Source organism: Diadema setosum, chromosome 9 (assembly GCF_964275005.1).
Source record: "Diadema setosum chromosome 9, eeDiaSeto1, whole genome shotgun sequence".
Lineage (NCBI taxonomy): Eukaryota > Metazoa > Echinodermata > Echinoidea > Diadematoida > Diadematidae > Diadema > Diadema setosum.
This window is the reverse complement of record NC_092693.1, coordinates 34,962-59,217: the sequence shown is the minus strand read 5'-3', so window position 1 is coordinate 59,217 and position 24,256 is coordinate 34,962. Positions and strand designations below refer to the sequence as shown.

Here is a 24,256-nt window from a genome sequence, read left to right as displayed (position 1 = left end):
TTACTGTCATGTCAAATAGTAATGTAAGGAAACAAAATGGAAAAATGCCCTAGTATAATTTAGATAAGAAAACATGGATGCTGAGAAAAATATTTTAGTGAAAAATGTGCTTACCTCAAATGAAAAATTGCACAAAAGGGCAAGTATACTGTTATAGCTCAGTTGATTTATTTTTTTGTTTTTGATACATGTATTTATCAAAATCTCCTTCTGTTTTATAATTCAAGAATAAATGTTTTACAAAACAGATGATTTCTCTATGTAAGTTTGTGTACTGGCTATTGCTCTTCAAAATTTTCAATTATATCAATAGTAATGAGAAAAACACGCATGACACACATTACATATTGCACATGCTTAACACTTACACTTCAGCTGAGAATGGGAAGAGAATGGGAAAAAAGTGGAAATACTGTCACAACACTGTTTACCGGAATACGTATACAGAGACTGACCGCCACTAAAACCCGATACTGATGTGATTTCTATAGGAAAAAAAAAATATGCCTGCACTACAAATGAAAAGAAAAGAAAAAAGCCCCAAATTACTTAGTACTCTTGATAGTATTCACTCAAATACCTAATGAAGTATTCCTGTATTCACCGTAAGTTTACATGGTTTGAGCAGATCAATACCACAAATTGCCAAATTGTCATCAAGCTGATTATCACTGGACACAGCAAATGTACATAGTTTTGAAGAGATGTGCAATCCTACTGAAGTGCTCATTGACCTCAAGAACAGACAGAATTAAACTTGGTTGAGAGCTCACCTCTGGGTCAGCTTTTCTCATCGACGCAGCTAAAGCCTCCTTGCACTTTCGTAGCAAACAAACTCTGTCATTACGGTCATATGAGAATAATCTTCAATTTCAAGAGGCTGTTTGGAATACTGCCTGATGCTTAAGACCTCTGCCAACATTATTTTCTTTTACAGTGTACTTAATATTTACCCACTCGTGTACATACCTTTCCCTCATACATTACTATTCTTACAGTCTCTCATTCTCTCTCTCTCTCTAACACCATATTAAGGGCAAAAATCAAAACCAACAAAATTGAAATCTTTGTATTTATCAGCACACAACACACACACACACACACACACAAAACCTATCCCAAAATGAAAAAAACAACTAAAAACTAAGAAACAAAAGAAAAAAAAACACACCAAACCATCCTATTACTCATTAGTCAGGTAATATGCTGTAGGTTTTAGCATTTCTTAGAGTAAGGTTTCTCCTCAGCCTTCAATCAAGCATACTTTCTAATCAATTAACCCTAACTTACCTGGGCTATTTTGTGAGCTTAAAGTCCTGGGGGGCATGTTGGCCCCCCCCCCCCCTTATGATCTCAGCCGCGATTCGCGTGTTCGTTACAAAAATTGGCACACACGTCACTCATGACGCAATCTATAGGGCTTTGTTGCTAAATTTCAATAAATCGCTTTATTTTATTTTATATGAATTAATTATGTTAATTTATGCATAAAATTAGAATTTGGCTGGAAATCATTAAATAAAGCCCCCAAACTTCAAAATTTTTTGCTTGAGGACTCTTTGGTGAATTCTGATTTAATTTAGGTAAAAAAAAAAAATTGGTATCAATTTTAATTTCTTATGTATTTTATTGTTTTTATAATTTCTTATGTATTTCTTTTTTAAACTTTTTTTTTTTCAATGGGAATCATTGGCAACACTTTCAATCATAAGAAACATAAAATTAATTGTTTTTAATCACTAAAAGTAAAAATATTGATACAATAACGAATTTCAGATAGAAACCCGATATGCATTGGTTTTGTACACAAAATCACGTTTTTGAGCAATTTTCAGTCTGACATGTACTTACATAATGTTGCGTAACTTCGAAACCGCGTACCAGGATGTCGCAAATTTGGTCTTAAAAGTTGCGCAAGGCTTCAAGGTAAATTGTCATGAATCGCTATGTGGATGCATTCTCGCGTTGCGGAGATGTCGCGCGAAGTGTTGAGGGGGGGCCATTATGGCCCCCCCCCCCCCCACAGGTAAGTTAGGGTTAAGCTGTAGAACTGCCTGTCAATAAAAGAACTGACTATCCTATATTTGTATGTGCTGTGCTACCCTTGCCTACTTGTTTAATTGGTCTGTGAATCTTTTTGAGTACATTGGTTATTTTGTTTCTTACATGTGGTAAATGTATATACAGATAATTACATGCCACTCTTTCTTCATTTCATTTCTGGGAAAAAAAAAAACCCAAACAGAAAATGCTTCACTCTAAGACAGCAGTGACAAACTCTATTAAAGTTTACATGCAACAGAAGGACTGGAAGAAATATGAAACTAGTTTGACTGTAACACAGACCATTGTGTTTTACACCCTGTTAAGTAATATGCACACATCACTTTTCAAATAAAATTGAATGTAAACCTAAAGAGCAGGCAAGGAATCATATTGTCAGCCTGATGCCACTTTGCTTATGACAAGCAGATTTTACTGCAGTTTGATGGAAGAATGCTCTGAAAGTTGTGTTAACCTACTAGGCTCATTATGCAAGTTGGTTTTGGAAAACCAAAATCTAGTCAAACTATTGATTTAACGAACCAAATTGAGCACTATTAGAAATTTAAGCTCACATATTTCGTTACTAGTTACCTGTGATGATTCTTATGTTAGAATAGTAATATGCAAATCAAAACTATAATGCTGTGATGCAAATTAGCTTTCTATTGTGTGTGATAATCTACTAGTAAAGAAAATCTCTAAAATGTGCAATGGCTTGAAACCCCTACAGTGAAGTCATCAGTATGCTTTCCTATGTAAGTTAGGGGACTGCATTTGTAATGCTTCATTGCTAATTTTCCCTTATTAACTGGCTACATTTAGGGTCAAGATTGTCATGATTTTTTTTTCTTCTTCTTCTAATCACGCTACCTTGCCTCTCCACTCGTTCCTTCTTACTAGTAGCAGAGCTTATTTACAGCAGAATCTCCGTCCCTAATGATATCCAACACTATTCTGACTTGTCTCCTTTCTAATCAATGGGAATGAAGGGATAAGAATTAACAATCAGAAAATTGATACCAGTACCCCATATTATTCTATCATGCATTGACTGAATAATAATGTACCATATTTTGGCTGCTTGATGATTGGTACCTTGTAGCATGTATTTGCTGCCTGATAATTGATAACAACCTGTCATATTGCACTATGCATTGAAATATCTGTTTATTGAAGATGTGCAGCCTCAAAAGATGTCAACAGTTAAGTTGCTGGCTTGACAAAGCCTTGTGCATGAAGTCTTCATCAAGACTGGACACATGTCCACTCTGACCCAAAAGAAAGAACAAACAGTGATGTACATTCAATCTGCTTTATATCCTAAATACCTAATTTCTGGACTTATGGGATCCAATTCTGGTTACTGCAATGTAACAACAGCACAGTATCCACTGGGATGCTTCTCACACAATCACTAAATCTACCACAAGGAAATAGCCCTCCATTCACATATTCATGAATCTCATTGATCCTGGCAAGTGACAGAGGATTGAATTCAAACCCTGTGTGCATCATTTTCTTTGCTCATTTTTCTACTAATGCACTTAAACCTGTCGGATAAGGCATCTGATTGTTTATTCACTTGTATCCTTTCTTGCGAGATATCACTAGGCATTCAAAGCTGAAGTTATGACTGGAGAGGGACATTCTTAACCAAAGTAAAGTGACTGTTGAACTTATACCACTGTTATGTCAATGCAAATGATTCTTCATTTATTTGTACCCTGTTGACCAACTTACATTATTAGTAAACATTATTAGCTTACATTTTGATTTATTTTTTTTCCTCTAAAAGTACAATGACTTTTGATCTTGACTTTTCACAACTATCACTTTATTGATATAACTGTCTATATTTTTGCCCTGTCTACAAAATGATTTATCTCCTGAACAAACCTAAATGAAGTTTCATAGCTTGTGGCCTAAAAGTTTTTGACAGCGGAGAATTTTTTTTTTTTTTTTCAGATTGCAAAATAATATACAAAAATAGCTGAAAACAAAAGAGTAACATTTGGGTTGTGCTTGACAGATGATATATCATACTACAATTACTCCATTGAAAGAATGGATTGATGGGATAGACAGATAAAAGGATTTTTTTTTTTTTTTTTTTTTTTTTACTCATCAGACATTAGATTAACATGCACTCTTTGCACGCAAAACCTTGTACTCTTTTGTTTGTTTGTTTGGGTTTTTTTTTTTTTTTTTTTTTTTTTTTACTGTATCACTGCTTTGATGTATTTATCAAAGTGTAATAGCTAGAGATTTCTGTCTCACATGTTTTTCATTCTAATTTTCAAGCTTAATGGCAAGCATGACAGTGGTTGCACAATATGTCAGACATTGCTCACAAGTCTAAAGAAATTGAAAATCTATATTCATTACAACCATTTCTACCAAAAACCCTCATGTAATTGGGTCCTGAAGTTTCTAAGGGCTGGTTGCTATCAGTTGAACAAGCTGGACTAATCCTCCTTTTCTTCAGCAACACAGAACAGAAGCTTCTGCATCCAGATAGTGAATGATTCTGAAGAACAAAGACAAGAAGAAGAAGAAGAGAAGATATTAATACTGCTGTCTTCTTGTATCTCATCCAATAAGAAGACACTGCTAGTAATATTGGATCATGAATCAAGGAAGAATTATTCATATGGCAGTTTTACTAGCTGTCAAGTGATTATCATCACCAATTAGCATCAAGGCAGACCTGGCTCAACCCATTAGGGATTAATAATCTCACTGAAATGCTTCAAGCTCAGGGGGGGGGGGGGTTATAAAGCTGTTCTTAAAATTCTCTGTTCTTAATAGGGATGATACAGTTTTGGTGGGGATGAGGATCGGGCTTTTAATTTTTTGTGAGATACAAAGAAACCACTTATGAAATAGTATAGAACATACCATTCTAAGAGGACTTCAAAGTTTATTTGGTGGAAATTACTTCCACACACGTGCCACCTCATTCTACAACAGCACTCTCTTGCACAAAGAATATAAAACCATGGCACTACACTTACGGATGGCAAGAAGGAACCACTCTGGCTTTGTGGTCCACCACACCCCCAGGAAGTAAACGGGGATGCCTGACAACAAGATAGCGGCCCCTATAAGGGTGTCGATGGGGGCTGCATACACACCCATGATGGTCAGGAAGATGCAGGCAAGGAGGAATAGGACTGGTAGTGCAATATTCACCTGCAGAAGGCAGCAGATACAGTACATGTATGTGGTTACAGGAATGTCTGAATTCCATGTCATAAGTCATGTGGGTCTTTACTTCAGTACAACCCTTACTGTAAGTATATATTTCTTTATCATTGCTTATTTCAAGATTGACATATATGAGATTAAGGCCATATACATACATTAATCGTAACTTTAAAACTAGAAATGTCGCTACGGCGACTGGTATGCCCCCGCCATAATGCATGGTTCTCCTAATAGGTCTATACGTGTAGTACAATGTCTTGACAATGTGTGATGACAGTTTCACACAATTGGCAAAATATTAAAATGACAGGTTTGCCACAAATGTGCTGAATGTTCACTTTCTTAGAACTAGGTTCAATTGGATGAATGATTAAAACGTCAGAGTGTAGGTATTTGGGGAACTGATGATTTTTACTTGACTTTTGACCCTTTTATAAGTTTATGCATTGAGTAATTTTCAAGGTATTGAGAAAAAGTATAATTTCAGAATAAAATGGTAAAATAGTATTATCTAAATCTGGCCTTTGACCTTTGACCTCACAGTTCCAAAGAGAATCACTGTTAGGTAGAACATGCATAAATATGTAAGTTTCATGATGATACCTTGAGTTACTTTCGAGATATGGAGGAAAAAGTGCAATATAGCATTTTCACTTAACCTTTGACCTTTTGGCAAGAAATTTCCCACAGAATATACATTGGGTAATACATGCATACATCAAGTTAAAAAAAAATCCTTCAGGCATTGCATAAATATAAGGAAAGTAGTGATATTTTGAGGAGTTGACCTTGACCTTGACCTTGACCCCCTGACCTTTGACCCATGACCCCCAACTTCCCTAGATAATCACTGCCCATCGGTACATGCATATATACTAAGTTCCATGAAGATACCTTGAACCATTTGCGAGATATGGAGAAAAACATGAAATTTCAACCTTTTTTTTCACAAAATAACCTGTGACCTTTGACCTTTGACCCTAAACTCCAAACAAAGTATTATCCCCCCAGGATATACCCTCATACCAACTTTGATGTAAAACCACCACACGGTTCTTGAGATATCGACAAAAACAAAACGGGACGGACGTACGGACGGACAGACGACCCAAAAACATAATGTCTCCGGCCACTTCGTTGACAGAGGCATAAAAAGAAAAGAAAAGAAAACTAATAATGCGCATGAGACTGAATACATGTTAAACACCATATAGGTATGACAAGATTTCTTTCAAAACACTCGCTCACTCTTTTTGCTAACATCAAGAAGTTGCATGTATTTTTTTTTCTTATAAATCTTTAGAAATGTCCTTTCAAAAACAAATCAATCAAGATAATCCACAGAAGAGTTTTTCTTACATTGAAATCCAACTGCTGTTGCATGAGGCTATTTCTACAACATTTGTAGATGTACACTGCAAAATGACTATTTTATACATGTAGTACATACATCTAAGCTGGAAATTTCAAAATTTGGAGATAAAGGTGTGAATGTTTTTGCATTTTACACAGATGCCCATTAGAGTGATAGAGAGGCCCTGAAGTACATCTACATGAAGCTACTTTGTACACACAAGAACCTGAACATTTGGTACCACCAGGGCCTAAACTGAGGCTTTTGCCTGAAAACGGGCTTTCTTTATTTTACAAATCAACTAGACTTCTTTCAAAACATTACCATTTGTCATAAAATCACAAATTTGTTCAATGAAAACAAATCCAAAATGGAAATTCATGGAACAACTCTTCTTACATTGAAATGGAAGTGCTATAATTGTATGTGATCAGATTTTAGATGTGTATTGTAAGATAAAACAGCAATTGACGAGTCCATCGTTTGGATGCAGGAGAAAAAAAAAAAACAATTAATATCAGAATAGAGGAAACAATACACCTATTTGTCTGCTTGCCCAAGGGCGAGGGCAAGTAAAACTACTATTAGGCAAGTACTAGTAACATTAATGGACATATGTCTAGCTAAAATGCCCACTCAGTAAAGTGGAACAAACTCTTTTTGTAATGGCCTGCAGAACACATTTCATTTTACATTCAGAGGGAGATTGACAAGATAAATCTTGCACAGCAAAATGTTTCAGGTTGAGTGTGGCCTTAGTTGAAAAAAAAAAAAAAAATTGCCTGGTTGGATGTACAGTGTAAATTGCCCACCATATTGGAGTCAATTTTAAGAAAATGGAGTAAAATCAGACAAACACAATGGTAAAGTTTTCATCAAAATAAGACAATAAAATAAGAGTGTCAATATGACTTAAATAATCATATGCTCTCATAAAAAAGTGATATTCGTCAAACTACCTATTGTCCCTGGTGTGACAAGACCTAATATCTCAAAATCGTGAATTTTGGGAGAGCAAAACAACTTGTTCCTTCTGTAACATTTGCAAAATAACATCAACGTTGACATCAAATAATGTAGAAAGATCGTTCTGGATTACATTACTAATTGTAATGTCGTAAAACTCAAAAGAGTATTGTTGAAATCCAATATTGAGTTATGTCACCAGTTCACAGCTTTCTATATTGGTTTGTGCATAAAATATCAAAAGTATCATGTTTTTGTTTGATGAACTGAACAAGTAACTGTTTACGTTACAAGAAGACACATGTTTCTTTTATATTCCATGTATAAAATGCAAATTTAGTGAAGATGTGTGTGCGTTTGCGTGTGTGTGTGTGTGTGTGTGTGTGTGAGAGAGTGTTATTGGGAGATATGTAAGGTGATGAAAACATGCATTGTAGCTCCATGTGATTGCAACTAATATCCCTTTTTTCATACAAATAATGAAGCTTTGATGATATACTACAGTCTCTGTTTTAGGTCTGCTTACTTGAGAGGCCTATGACTTTCTATATGTCTGTTTTTACTCCATCAAAGATGATTTGAACACAGCATGGAATTGAACTTATGTGCATTTTGCTTTCTAGGAAAGAAGAGACCCCTCCCCCCAACAAACAAAAGAAAAATGCAAATCTGTATCTGATTTCACTGTTTAAGGTAGTCTGCCTTCCAGGTAGCATGATGTTTTGCATATTTCTCCACCTACATCATGACTGATTAATGAATGACAGTTAGAAGTCTGAGGCATGGATTGGTACACTGCCTATAGCCTTGAAGCTAATTCACTTTTTACATTATGCTAGTCATTACCTTGACAGGCCTTGCCATGTCTGGTCGCTTGTATCGCAGGTAAATCTGCCCAGCGATAGATGTCCCAGTTGCCAGCCAGGTCACAAAGCTGAAGTAATTGATGAGCTGACCAATGTTTTGAGCGAACAGGTACAGCAAAGACAGGATGCACTAGCAAAGAAAAAATAGTTAGAATAATGCACAGAAAAATAAAGTCAGAATAATGCAAAGAAAATATCATGGTGATAATATCTGCAATTATGCAAGAACAGTTGACATCTCTTGACAAGGCATGCAGTCAGCAAAATCATGTGACTTATTGACATACATGGTTTGTTACATTTAAGACATGGAATAAACAATAAAATTTCACTTCATTTCAACTTTATCTTAACCATATTAAGCAAGTTTAATTTCTTTTTTTAACAGGAAATACTTAAACATACAACTGAATATAAGAAAGACCCAAGTCCATGGAAGACCATTTCGAGTAAACTTAAAAAAAACTTCATATCTTTTTTATTTGTCCAATAATGTTCTTTTTAACTGTGATGGGAAGGCAAACATTGTATATACAAATTAGAACATATATCATAATGACAATTAACATTTACATTAGTTGTGGAGAGGCCATTTTGTGTGATGGACTTGGGTCGTTCTTTGAATCACATGGACTTGGGTCGTTCTTTGAATCATATACATGATATTCTGCTATAGAAATGAGAGAAGGATGAGAGAGGGCACTATAATATGAATGTAAAAATGACCCTAGTCCTTCATTCTTACATTCACATAAGATTTAACTCATTCATTTCAGGCACTTCCAGGGGTAATTAGGATTTATCATTTATACACAAGATGAGTCCATGCATAAGCTACAATTTCCCATGTCAAACTGAATTTGGCCAAAAATTGGACTTGGGTCGTTCTTATATTCAGGTCTTCAACTGTTAGCTGAATTGTTTATCATCATGCAAAGTTTTCTGTTTGTAGATTACAGGAGTTATTCTTACTCATGTCTATACTATATAACACTGGTGGACTAGCTTATGACTGGTAAGAGCTTATTCCCCTACTGCACGTTGCAATATATGCTTATGATTCCTGACAATAAAGGCTTGAAAAATAACTTAACATAAGTATATTACCAATAGCTTTTAGACAAGTTTGTACTGTTAAAGACAAGCTTGAGAGTACACAGCAGGGAGAAAAGGGGAAAAGGTACCTGTAATTTTAGAGAATATTACCGGATAGAGTTTGGTTTAAGAGTCAGGTTGCCATTTACACCATAGGCAGTATTGCAGGTACCAGCTCATTTAATGTCTACATGAGTTCCTAGCTTGCTTTTAACCAACTCTATTTTAGATATGCATACCAGTATGTTGAATGAAACAGTGTCCTCACACAATATTGTCAACACACTCTACAATGTACGCTCACACAAAAGTTTCACCAGCTTCATAAAGCTGACAAAAGTTGCAGCTTATGTGAAAGTATTCTTTCTGTCACTTCAATTTGAAAAGCTCACAGAATCATAAAATGGCACACAGTATGCAACATACTCAAGCAAAGATGATAGCATTTCCTTCTGGAAATGTTTGTTTGTTTGTTTGTTTTTTTAGAGGAAAGAGTCATGGTTTGTTTCTCTGAACTGTGCCTGCTATATGTCATGTACACCAAGGTTAGTCCACATGCCATTTCAGAGCAACATAAGAAAGATACATTATACAAACACTTGTGGGAACAAAGGATGAGGTTCGTATGTAAAATGTATAGTAATAAAGTACAGCTAGGTGATAAAAACTGATTGTACTGCTTATCTCTATGGTTCCATTAAAATAATAAGTGCAGGCATCTTACACCAGTCCCATGACCTGTATGTGTCCAGGGAGGTTGGCAAGCTCTCCCAGATAAGATAATAAGCCTGAAACATATATGCCCTTTTCTTTGCTGACAAGTGCTACCTGAGGTGCTGTTTGTGAGAAATGCTGAAAACATCTCATCAACATTATTGTTATCTTAAGTACATGGCATGTTTTTATTTCATTCTATTTCGTTTCAATATTTTATTCTCCAGCAGTCATAACACAGTTGATATCTTGTTTATGACTCTTAGTGTCATGGTTTAATTTGGTTGATGAAAAAACAAAACAAAAAACACAGCAACCTCTTGCTATCAAAGTAAGCAGTACCAACACTAACACACACACAAACACACACACATACATATACACTCACTCAATTGCTTCTTCTTTCTTTTTTTGTTTTTGTTTTTTTGTTTTGGTATGTGCTCCAACTAGTGTCAAATCTTAATGCAGGTAAAATGTGACCAGTTGATCATATCATATAACAGCAAATTGATACATGTATGGCTTTTGGTTATGCAAATTTGGGTTAAAGTTGATATTTCAAAAGTTACATTTGAAGGTAAAGATGATTCATAAAATACCTCATGTCATACTTTTATCAAGTTCATGTCAAAATCCTCTTGATAATACAGTTACTGAGCTTAAAACACTGACACACTCCCACATGCTTATATGTGAATCTCCCATTGGTTTTGTACCTCAAAGACTGTTTGTGCAAATTTGTCCAAATCTTGTGTGCACACAGCACTGACCATATAAACATTCTTTAAGATGATTTAAAGTATATATGTAGCCCCCTTAGTCATAAAAATGTAAGTCAAAATTTGTACTTCTGATTTCTGCATTTTTTTTTTCTAAACTGTTTTGACTAGTGATTCCTAAGTTTCAAAGATGACAATAATCAGTGACCAATATCGGATCATGAATATATCACCTACATCATCCCAATGATGAGATCACATGTAATTTTAATTGAAACATGTGCACAACACATAAATTCTATGCATACTCTAATATCAGGCCTAGTCTCATAGTTAATCATTAAAGTCTGTTATAACTTGAAACACTGGAGTATCAATCTGGAGATAAAATCTAGTCCAACCTGAGTAATGATGGGAACAATGGCATGATAATGCCAGGTGTGTGTAATGGATGACTAATCTCAAATTTATGCCACTATCACACCTTGCTAGTAGCGTGATAATAGCATGTGCTCCTGACTTACAAGCTTGACAAAAAGCATGTGGACCAAGCAACTGCTCAAGTCAGGTGGCAATACTTGTTTCTACAACCCCAGCTACTTGGCAACATTTTGTCATGCATATGGCGGATTGTTGTTAACACACTTCCCTGCGCATGGCAGATTGTCACTAGGATGTCGGAGTGGGCATAGGGTTAACAACATTCTGCCATGCGCACCACAATATTATTCTTTGCCTCCAATCTGTCATAAATAAAAGTGTGGAAGAGACATGCAATGTTTTCATCAGCAGTGACATATTCTGAAATGTGAGGTTACTGAATTCACCTTTTGATTCATCTTTAGAAAATTAGTGACCTCTTCATCAACAAATCTTAGCTTGTCCTTGGGGTGAGTGGTCCAACTTACTGCCCCATTCACTTTGTTCCTGTGTAGTGAAAGCTATTTTAACCCTTTGAACCCGAAAGGCCGGAAAACCGGCCGCGCGCAGAACGTGCAAATACCCTAAAGGCCGGTATACCGGCCAGAAATCATGTGACTTTGATAGCTCGAGTTTTAACTGTCAGGTGACCCCCTAAATAGGACGCCATCTCACTACAACGATGCGGAGAGATTCTTCGGTCTATACTTTCGTTGATTACGGTTTGGATTTGCAAGTTTTGAGCTATAAAAATGGCAAAAAGATGCTATTCTGCAGAGGAGGCTCGTGCGATAATCCGAGGTGAATCATCTGGTGATTATGAGGGAGCTATTGACAAGTCATATTATAGTCAAAGCAGTGATTTTGAAGATGAACTGGACACAGATAATGAGCTAGATGCTGCACAAGGTGATGTACAATCTTAGCCGGGTACCAGCGGGGGGAAATAGTAGTTGGGATGCCGTTACAACTTTGGCGTTAGAGCTGGAGCTGGAGGTGATCATGTTGGTGATCGTCGAAGTCAAGGGGGCGTGGCACAGTCAGGGAGTGAGGTTATTGCTTTTATAGCTAACATTGATTACAATCATTATTGTCAAACTGAGCTATTATTGCAGCTCAAATAAAATTGGAGTAATCATAACCACACTTCACAGACCTGTGGTTATTTGCTGTTTTTTTGTTTTGTTTTGTTTTGTTTTTTTGTATGTATTACCAATGTATTCAGTCATTTAGCAAAATATGCTCAATATGTGCAAATAATGCAGGGTGAGGGTCACGACCATCTCAAATAATGCGGGGTTCAAAGGGTTAAAGCACACTCTACATAAGCTCTAGCTTGGAGGGACATCGCTACTTACTGTAAAGATGAGAGAAGGTAGAGGAGTCTTTCTGCTGACACTGATCATGGCAATGGCTTCAGGCAGGTGTCCAATGCGAGCTCCAACAAAGTAGATTCTAGAAGACAAATAAGACAGAACTGTTTACTGGAACACAAGGAATGTGTTCAAGTCAAACAAAAATCCCTCGATGTATCAGGACCTCATCACTGCAATACCAATGGTTGAAGGCAATAATTGTAAATCTCTTTTTTCATTGGGAAATCTAGAAAATAAAATATCACTTTGATGTGTCATTTTGACTTTGTTCTTTATTTTAAAATGCTAAAAACCACCACCAGGAAATGAGCTATCATGTGTGTGTGTGTCCTTAGATTGATATCCAATTTAAATCTCTTCTGGTGCCAGGGATACTGCATGATTGGCACCAGCACTAGTCCTACAGTCACTGTTTGCTGGCTGACATAAAACTTATGACATACAGTTGTATACCACGCAGTACTTGTGGTAGTTAATGTTGCCTGCTGAACACAGCACCATGATTCATGTTGGCAATTTGTGTATATCATCTCCTGCGGACTAAAACATGTCCTTTGGAATATTGTAGCATCTGTCATTTTATATTTGAAGCTTGACACTGTAAAAGGTAATTTACTGCAAATCAATATGTGAATGAAGTGAATTAAAAAAAGAAGAAAAATGATTAAAATATATTTGTGAAGTTGAGGAAAATTGAACAATCCATTAAAAATCATGAATTCTAAAAGTTTGATTTGACTGTTAATGCTGGATAAGGCGGCTACAATTTGTGATGTCACAGCAGTGGAATGATATACTAGTAATTAACATACAAAGAGAATTCTACGAACAATAATTCCTTTTAATGAAAACTACATATTCTCTGTGATTGATATGTGAAGGGTAACGCTATTCGCACACCTTCTAAAGGAGGTAAATAAAGTAATCTTTCATTGTAAAAAAAAAAAAAAAACCCAACAGAACACATAAGCTTGCTCTATGCAGTAGGGAATTTAAGCGGTAGAGGTCTAATAATCTGTGTGGCATGTGGTATCATGGTCCCTTTCATAACATTATAATCACGAAGTCACAAAACACAAGAAGGGGTCTCCTAATGTTCTCTGAACTGTCTTTAATGATGCAGTAATATTACATGTTACCACTTCTGTCAGTGAGATGAAAAATACAGTTTGAGGGTTCTGAAAAGGTGGTAAGGCATTATCGTTTGTCAAGAATAAGCTCCCCTTGTAACATGAGCCCTAATCATTAAAAAGCAAAGTTATACTTTATCTGCCTACGGTATGATTCACAGCATTCAGGAACTGCAGTAATTATTCATCATACGTAATTACACCATTGATGTGTACACTGTAATCTGTGTGATTCCATGCCATGTCCAAGTTGGTTCATCAAATAAAATGAATCCAGAAAACAAGAATGGTAAAGGTCTCAAAAATTTCAGATCAAAAGTAAGAAAGTAACAGAATGTTAAACATGTATTCAGTAAAACAGTGAGGTCAGCATCAATCATAAAAAAACAACGACAAAATGCTTGATGAAGTAATGATTTCATTGCGTAAGTCTCCCATTAGAAAGTTAACCCTGACAAATGTCCTTACTTGACTGGAAATCAATAAGAGGTTGTCACGCAGAATCCTTCTCATAAAGTAAATGAAGTATTGAAAGCCAGCAACAAAACCGTAACTTTTATATCTTTTTGTACAAAGCAATGAATTGGGAACACAAAACAACCACATTCAATGTACATTGAATCTATCTTTCTACACTGTGTGACCAACAGCTCCCACCGACAATTCACAAAATCATTGGTAGCTTTTTCATGAAGGATTACTGCTTGTTATCCCTTGCTACAGCTAAGTTTGTTACCACTTCTTTCATCTGGAATGTTACAAGGGGTCCACTAAGTTTGGTCCAATCCACTCCAAACTAACCTCGAGCCTGTGAGCAATAAGCCATTGACCCCGCCAAAGGTGGACAGTGCAACAGACACTGGCATGATCCAAGCCATGACTCCAAGCAGCTTATCCCCAAATGTCTGCAAAATGAACGGTGACTCACATTGTAATCATTAATCATCACTGTAGAGTTGATTGAATTGTGTGTGGAGGGTGGCATTAGGGAATTTACTTAAAGAGTGCTTGCTAAAGTAAAAGTAAATATGTTCCATATGCTGCTCATTTTATGCGCCAGAATTTGAGAAATAACATAAAACATTTATTTTAAGCAACATGGCATTACTAGTATTGTAAACATGAAGGGCATGAATACATTGTTTAAGAAGTAAGTGGATTAAATAGCATAAAGGCAAGGTACAATACCTGCATTCACTCCACCGAAATGCCTTGAATTACATGTACATTGTAGTAACACAAAAGGTAAAACAGACTTCTTGGTGAAAAGAACAGCTTAGTATAACCTGTAATAACACAATATTAGCTGAAATTAAAGGAACCCAGAGCTCATTCCTATGTGGATTGAGTGAAAGCTGCAATATTAGTAGAAGACATCAGTAAAAGTTTGAAGAAAATTGGACAAACTGTTAAAAATGTAAGAATTCTTAGAATTCACTTGCTATAACTACTGGATAAGGAGACTACTATGCTTTACAATGTCATTATGAACAACAATATAAAGAAAGAAGTATACAGAAATTTCAACATATCTTTACTTTCAAATTCATGAAATATGTAATATGTAGATACAGTATCTTCACTTTTCTAGCACAATAAAAGAGCACTTGACTTACCTCTTTCATAAAGAAGGGCCATGAAATTTTATGGAATTCTCTTTATATTCTTTTGAACAGATTGTCTAATTTTCCTGAAACTTTCAGTGATGTGTTCTACTAATTTCGTTGCTTTCATTTAATCCACATTTATATTTGAGCTTTAGTTTCCTTTGACATCTGTTCCTAGAGAACTCTGTTCCATGCAAACATCCACACTGATCTCATTATAAAATAGAGTAAGGATTAAAACACACACACACACACACACACACACACACGGCTTTATTGTTACCCGCTAATACCCATTCTGCTAGATGATGAGTCATGTACTAGAGTCCATCTCAAAGGACTGTAGGTCCTGTACCTTCAAATATTAGATCTTTTAAATCTAGAAATCTTGCCTAGATCATGGAGCAAGAAATCTTATTTATTTATTTATTTATTTATTTATTGATTTATTTATTTTTTTAAAATCAAGACCTGCTTTACAGCAATGATGAAAAAGAGTGCAATAAACCTACCACTGCAACAGCCTCAGTAGCCAGCAACTCTTTGGGTGACATGGCTGTGAAGTATGCAACGTTGGCCATGACGTACACAAAGATGACAAGAGGTACAGATATCACAATGGCCCTTGGGAGATTCCTGCAATGTGAAAAACAAACTCCCTTTTTAAAAAGCTTTGGTTAGGTTTAGTCAGTGTTATAGAATTTCAAGCTGATACCATTATTATGTTATCATAAAAGAGTAGATATCTGAAATCTGGAAATTTTTTGGTCACTTGCTCTAAGCAAGTTCACGTTTGAAAATGGTCGACAAATTCCATAAATTGTAATGTTGGGCAAGCTTATGCATTTTGTCACTTTGAAAATGATTAAGTGCCTGATGGCCCCATTCCACACTGATGAGTGACCGATGAGGAAAAAGTCTTTGTTGAATGTGGGGTATTACCAACCGAGAAAAAGAAAGATTATTTGTACGCATGCATGCATGAGCTAAATCTGAACTGGTCACATCATTTACTTTGTGTATTAACCCGTTGAGGATGAGTCCCGAGTATTCTTGGGCAGAGGTTTATGGGAAAAGCGTGTTGTCGCAAAATCAGCCCGTCCTCAACGGATTAAGTTCAAAGGCTATTGCAGCTACACACACTAAAAACATGATGTGTTACAGCTTAAATGCCATTTGTCTTTGCTTACCTGTATGGGTCTTTAAGTTCCTCTGTGACATAATTCAGGTAATTCCTGTCATGCAGAAAGGCAAGTGATTGTGTTAAGTAGACAAAAGGACAATGAAAAAAAAAAATTGCATTTTCAATCAGGATATAGACATTTGAAGATAACAGGTACATGAATATTTGGAATAAGTTATGAGCTTATACAAAATGTATGCAATTCACCATATCAATAACAATAATAATAATAATAATAATAATAATGATAATGAGAAATAAGCATAAAATGCTCATATAGTGCATATCACTACTATAGTGTCTCTATGCGCTTTAAGAGAGAGAGAGTTGAAAATGGAAAAAGGAAATGAACTGTACAATGCATGTACATATGTACCATCCATCACGTTGCATTTTGCAAAACCATAGCATCTAATCCACTTCACCTGATGTCTCAGAATATGTGAAAATCTGATGTAATATACTAAACATGAAAAAAGAATGAGAGCAACACTTCTGTGGCTAACTTGTCCCTAGTGTACTATTCCATGTAGGCTGATGGGATACCCTGTCTTAAGAGACTGGAACTCAGGGTAGCCTCCAGAGAACATTTGGAGAAGATTGTTCCTTGTGTCTGTTAAGACGCGAAATGGTAGACTACTTCTGGGAAGCCTCTGGGAAACCTCAGGTAAATCTTACCGTAGACCATCCACAGTAGACTTGAAGAAGCCTCCAGAGGACAAGAGTAAGCTGTCAGTTACAACCCTTGAGAGGCATATCTTACTAGGGGAGGCCAGATGACATCATCTCAGCAGGAAGTCATGTGACTAGAACTGCAAATGCTGCCATATATACCCTGTGTATACACTACACCACTGAAGGAGCTTAGGGGGTTGCACTGAAATGTTGGGGAGCCTGGAAGGCCCCCCTTGACATTCAGCCTGATATGTCGCCATCGCAAAAAAGCTATCGCTGTATGTTTCACAACTATTTTCTTTCGAGTCTCCCGCATCTTTTGTCACCAAATTTGTGATGCCTTGGTGTGCAATTTCAAAGTTAACCTTAAATATATTGTATGTGCATGTCAGACCAAGAATTGCTCAGATACGAATTCATGTACAGTCAAATTTCATAAAAGCATGATTATTTTTTTCAATTTATGGACTGAAATTAATTTTTTTGTTTTTCATGTTAAAAGCACAGTGACACCGACAATCTTCATAAAAAATAATAAAAAAGTAAAAAAAAAGGAGAAAAAACATGAGAAAATAAAAACCAATCAACTAAAGATTTTTTTTTTTTTGACGGCACAATCTTTTCCACTTACATTTGCTAAGGACACAAGAAAGAACATGAACACTAAAAATATGCCTTTTTGGAGCTTTATTTAGTGTTTTATAGCAAATAGTCCGATTTTATGCATACAATATGCAAAATTAGTATATAGTAAGATACAGTCAAACCTGTCTCTAGCGGCCACCCAAGGGCAACAAAAAGAGTAGCCGTTATAGACAGGTGGCCGTTATAGACAGGTTATTCAACTTTGTGTGCACTGCCTACATGCACATGTATTGTCGTCGTATACATCTGTAAGTACTTACATGTACATGCATGTGTATATGTATGCACACATGTGTTTCATGCATTGAACAATGCAGGTGTTAATCACTGGTTGCACAGTAGCATGTGTAGGCCTACAGTCGTGAAGAAAACTTAACATTTTATTTATTTATTCAAGATTTCATGCGTGTTCACAAAATAGGAATGCATACAAATGTATGCAAGTACATCTCATATAGCCAAGACAGAATATATACAATAAGTATACATTGATGAGAAGTAGTTACAGGATAGTATACAACTCCACTAAGAGAGCTACATTATTCAAGGTAACGAACACGCAAAGGAATTGCAGCATAAGCTTAAAGCTTGAAAATCGTTGCAACCCCCGTGAACACAATCTATATGCTTGCAAATAGTTTAAATGATACTTGATAGGAGTTGGGGGCGGGTATTTACAAAGAGAGCATGGGAACATGAGGGGGAAAGAAGAAATGCATGTGTGGTGCCTATTTGTTCTGTTGGACATTGACAAGAGAGAGCAAGAAAAAGTTTAAAGTGTCAAGTCATTATAAGCAAATTATACTGATTAAATTGATTAAATTTCTCATAAATCCCATTCAAATGTCGATTTCAGGGGAAATATATGATCACAGCAAGTTTAATAGTTAATAGTATCCAGGAGTTCAGCGTATTATGACTGAATGAGTGATGAATGCAGTGGTGGCAATCACTGAACGTTGCCCATGAATGAGTGGCACGGCTACAAATAGAAAAACATGCTGAATTATTGGCTTGGCTACGGCTCCATCGGGTCTGTGGCCACCATAGACAGATTAAAATCCACCGCGGGAAAGAAAATTTGTGGCTGCTGGCTGCATTAGACAGGTGACCGCTATACACAGGGTCTTTCACAGGGGTTTTTCTCAGGGAATCTTTCAGTGACCGCTATAGACAGGTGGTTGCTAAGGTATGTTTGAATGTAACTGATAATCTACAATGTATGTTCAACTCTACAATTTTGTAGATTACGTTGCAGGAAATGTGTGTGCAGATTTATGGCGCAATCGTGCGGTCAAAGGCCAAGATCTGGAAGAGGCCCACACCACTCAATCATCTATCTACATAGCCTAGTTAAGGTTAAGATGGTGCACTCATTTCATGCTTTTACATGTACCAAGAGTGCTTAATTTGAATGCTGAATAACAAACACAATTGTAAAAATGATTTGAGTCATCGTTCGTTCACACGACTGAGGAAGGCTTCAGGGATTCTGCCGTTTTGAAATGAAGCAGCGCACTTTGACTTTGACTGCAGTGTTAGCATTTGAGGAGTGCAGTCTTTCTGTGGAAGTGGTTGGAAGGTCACCGTTATCTCTGCCCCCTCCCCCCCCAAAAAACCCCCCCAAAACAAACAAACAAACCAAAAACAAAAACATGATTGGAGTTCAATTATGTTCACATAGTCGTTTTGCTGCTCAATTCTGGTGAAATGTGATTGGAAAACACCTCTGGACCAATTTGAAATATGAATGGAATTACGATTCAAATCAACCTCCACGATTCCAATTTGTATTCACACGGCAAGAATGCTTAACTCGAAACACAATGCTAGTGATGAATCATTACAATCGTGTTTCAAATTAAGCACTCATGGTGAATAGGCAGGTGTGAAAGCCAGGTAAGTTCACCCTGTGTTTCATCTCCGGAGAATGTTCAGAGAATGGGTGAGTAGAGTTTGTTAAGGGGCAAGTCCAAGATAATGTGCGCATTACGTATGGGACATTCAGAGACTTTTATGACCTGAAAAATAGTGTTAATGGCCTTTGATCATATTGAACTTTATCATGGTGATTGATATCTAGGAGAAGTATAATCGTGTAAAAAATGGAGAAAAATGACCTTCACAATTATATTCTAGAAGAGAAAATATGTGCTGTTACGTATGGGACCAAAAAATTTTGTTTTTTTGAACATTTTTTTCAACCTCAAAACTCTCGCAAGTATTTCATTCTACAACTTGTAACTCACTGTGATGAAAGTCACAACACTCAAGATTATCAGAGGTAAGTTTCATGTCATGAGGCAAAAAGCTCTAATTACAGGTTCTAATTAAAGACAGACATGACGTGTTACGTATGGGACAGTTACGTATGGGACACTTTGTCCCCCATTCGTTTAGTGTGTGGAAAACCATGTTTATTGGGTATTTTGCATAATTATTGAAGTAAAATCAGTTGAAACAACTCAAATACTGATCTAGATTGTCAAGGAAACAACATTCTCCAAATATTTACCATTGTAATCATATTCAATCATATTTTTATATTTTTATGACCAACCTGAGTATGCATGCCCTTTGTCCCCCATTCATTTAGTGTGTGGAGAACCACGTTTATGGGTATTTTGCAAAATAATTTTGCAAAATACCCATAATTATTGAGGTAGAATCAGTTGAAATTACTCAAATACTGATCCAGGTTGTCAAGGGAACAATATTCCCCAAATATTTACCATCAAATCTTAAATCATATTCTATATTTTTATGACCAACCTGAGCCGAGTACCATGTACAATGTATGTATGCCCTGTATTTTTATCCGGATAGTTACTAATAAAAAATTGAATAGAAAGGGGTTTACTTCCATTGATGAAGGACAGTTTGCCATTCAGTTTCAATAAAAAACAACTTGACACAAGAAATATATCTTAATATATCTTAATAAATATGCAATACTTGCTGCATGGAACCCCAGTAATTGAGTAGATATAATGTCTGTCTAGCAATCAGGTCATTAATTCGAGTCACACCTCAGTATGTATACCCATGATTTTTGTCATGACTACTACTGAAAACTTAAGTAAGGACAATTTGTTTATCACTTGCAATGAAAAAAAAAATGATACAAAAAACACTAATTTGAAGTAACATCTTCATTATCATCACATACATGTGTTATACAATGCAGCTACAATGTAGCTAGAGCTTTACATTGTGTGGTGAACAGTACCCAATATACTTGTACTTGAACTGCAATTTTTCAATCTGCTTGTGTATTTGGTTTCAGTACCCTTTAAATCGGAGGTCTCTACTTAAAGGGAGTGTACAGTTCTGGTTCAGATGGGAATTCTGATTTCAACTTCTACAAGATAATTAGCACTTCTTTTGTGAAATATTTAAATAGCATACAATTCTAAGAGGAATTCAAAGTTAACATGACAAAAATCCATTTTGAAATGGCTGAGATATTCAGAAACGTGGTGTCCTATTAAACAAAAGGTGGGTCACATTTTTTATTAGGACCACTTCATTCTACTTTTTATTTGTTTTGTTTTTTTTTGATATCTCAGCCATTTCAAATTGGATCTACATCAAATAAACTTTGAATTCCTCTAGTCTTAGAATTGTATGCTCTTTAATAATTCATATAGTTGGTTTCCAATCATCTTGTAAAATGTTGAAAACTGAATCCCCATTTCTACAAAAACTATACCCTCCCTTAAATGCTGATTTTCATTGTGTATTTTGCCATCTCCCCCTCCCCCTTTCTGAAAATTGTTCAGTCAAGTACATGTATTGTTTCAGGTGTCTATAACTCAAAAGTAGCGGCAAAGTTGGGATGCTTTCTTCAGGATGATTGACCATTTGTGTACTGAGAGACCCTCCCAGCTAGCTACATGCATTCACATGCAATATGTCTGAGGATGTCCCATACGTAACGCATTTGTCCCCATACGTAACATTATTTAATTACTTGATAAAAAATATTTCTTTTACCATTTTTTTCGAACCAAGTTAACCTATTTGATGAACTTCTTATGTCCACATATTAATCAAGTATCATTTGCTTTCCTTTGAATGAATATAAATTTCTATAAATGTCCCATACGGAATGCTGTATTTCACATTTATGCAAATTAAGCCCTTGAAATTTGCATAAATTTACATAATATCATTTTTTCCTCCATGGAAATCAAAACTTCAACTCATAAGCTTCAAAATGATACCAAACATGTCAATATTGAGCAAAGATGAAATTTTGCCTTCTGAGGGGACCTTTTCTTGGACTTGCCCTAAGACAGGGTATAGGTCATGGGTGAGATCACTTCTTTTTTCCTTTTTTCATCAGTTCCAAAGATGTTATACTCACCATCCTCCATAGGCAAAGAGGCCAGCATACAGGGCCAAGGCCAATTTTCCAACATCGTATGAAGAACCTTCAAATGCATTCTGCAAATTCTGCACATCCCCTGCAAGAAAGAATGACAAGACTAAACTCTATGGCCCAAATTCACGGAGGTGGTACAATTGAAACCATGGTTTAAACCATGGACAATTTGTATGGAGCGCCAAGTGTCGCATGGCCTATTTCATAACGAAATCCGTCATTTCGTTGACTAAAATGTTTACTTTGGTAACGAAATGATCATTTCGTCGACAAAATGTTATTTCGTTATGAAATGATCATTTCTTTGTCAAAACACTGATTTCGTAATGAAATAGGACATGCGACCCTTAGTGCTCCATGCAAATTGTCCACGGTTTAAACCATGGTTTCAATTGTACCACCTTCATGAATTCAGGCCTATAGGTAGAGGAAAAAACAAAACAAAACATGTGCAGTCAAAAAGGGATGCATGTGTCTTCTTATGTAATCATTACATTTCTCAAAACATAATAGATATGGCTCCTATATACCTGCAGAGAAAGTTCATTGATCATGACATCTGACTTTGAGGGTTGATCTTCAATAAACCAGTTTGTAGTTAGCTCATGTGCACATGGGTACAAAATTTAATGACCTTTCATTTTTCTTAGTTGGTTACAAAATGCATAGGTTTGCCCGACATAACAAATTATGGAATTCAACAGTCATGTTCAAAGAAAGGATGAACTTGCATAGACCAGGTGACCAGGATGGAATAGCATCCATTTCATTATTTTGCATTCAATGTATTAACAATCTTTTCTATGATGTCACCAAATACTATGTGTATGCACCACCCTTTGCTGTTAGGTGGATAAGCTGGCAAGCACAGGTCAAAGATGCTTACAATGTATCTCAGTGAATTTGAAAACCAACATGTCCTGTTGGTACAAATACAGTAACCTTCTTCTGCTCATGCGTGCAAATGAACCTCCTGAACTGGCTTACTCTTTTGCATGAGGAGAATTTCTGCTATTTGAGAGTTATCCTATTTTACTCAAGTTTACATGGAACTAAAATACATTGCATAAAATTTACAATTATTACAATCCCACTAGACTTTCCAAACTGCAATTGACTGACAATGAAGGGTCTAATGACCAACCCTCCAACTTTGACTCATCCATTAATTTCATGTAACTGAATATCTTTACATTATTACCCTTCCTACGAAATACCGTAATTATAAATGGTTAAAAAAGCATTCATGTTTGTTCGTTTGTCTGTCTTTGCCAAATATTTAACCTTTAACCTTGAGCATACTTGTGCACAAATATCACCCAATGAAAAGGATTTCCTCAAAACATTATGCAGCAGGCCAAATTCGAGGCTAACCTGGGCTCAGCATGCCCAGGGACTATGTCACTATATTATGCATTGTCTTGCAATTGATCCCCGATGGCTGTATCATACTCCTCTATAATAAACGTTCCTACAACTAGTACCGGTACCGTCCAACTCAATTACCCGGCCATTTCTTATCCAAACTTCTCTACCATCGCGACATATTCAGGCAGTGAAGATGGAAAAAAAAATTCAAACTCACTTTTAACTCTTGTGAAAGTCACACAATTTACCTATAATACTGTCAACAGAATCCTGTTATGAATTCTATGCTAAAATCTCTCAATTCCTGTGAAAGATTGACTATAATTTGACGCAGGCTAGCACGTATTATGCCACTGTTGTGACATATGCTATACCTATTTACTTGTAGCTACCACTGGGTCAACGGCTACATGTACATGTACATGTACATGTACATGTACATTTGCACATGCACATTAAGCATTGTTTCTCCTATATCCAGCCGGGCGCTGGTCCAGA

The 24,256-nt window shown here is 36.1% G+C and overlaps 1 protein-coding gene across 2 annotated transcripts in view; it reads right to left on the bottom strand.

Moving 5' to 3' along the window:
- Positions 1 to 2,067: 2,067 nt before the first annotated feature.
- Positions 2,068 to 24,256, bottom strand: part of LOC140233529 (large neutral amino acids transporter small subunit 1-like) — a 57,039-nt gene continuing 34,850 nt past the window's right edge. Inside the window, exons 3-10 of one of the 2 annotated variants that reach the window (XM_072313648.1) lie at positions 22,373 to 22,472; positions 16,691 to 16,735; positions 16,013 to 16,136; positions 14,695 to 14,798; positions 12,746 to 12,842; positions 8,420 to 8,569; positions 5,061 to 5,238; positions 2,068 to 4,573 (exon numbers count right to left, since the gene is read on the bottom strand). In XM_072313648.1, the coding sequence (XP_072169749.1) occupies positions 4,512 to 4,573; positions 5,061 to 5,238; positions 8,420 to 8,569; positions 12,746 to 12,842; positions 14,695 to 14,798; positions 16,013 to 16,136; positions 16,691 to 16,735; positions 22,373 to 22,472 (860 nt within the window). In that variant the 3' untranslated portion in view covers positions 2,068 to 4,511. The remainder of the gene's footprint in view (positions 4,574 to 5,060; positions 5,239 to 8,419; positions 8,570 to 12,745; positions 12,843 to 14,694; positions 14,799 to 16,012; positions 16,137 to 16,690; positions 16,736 to 22,372; positions 22,473 to 24,256) is intronic. The other variant, XM_072313649.1, reaches the window with a different exon arrangement.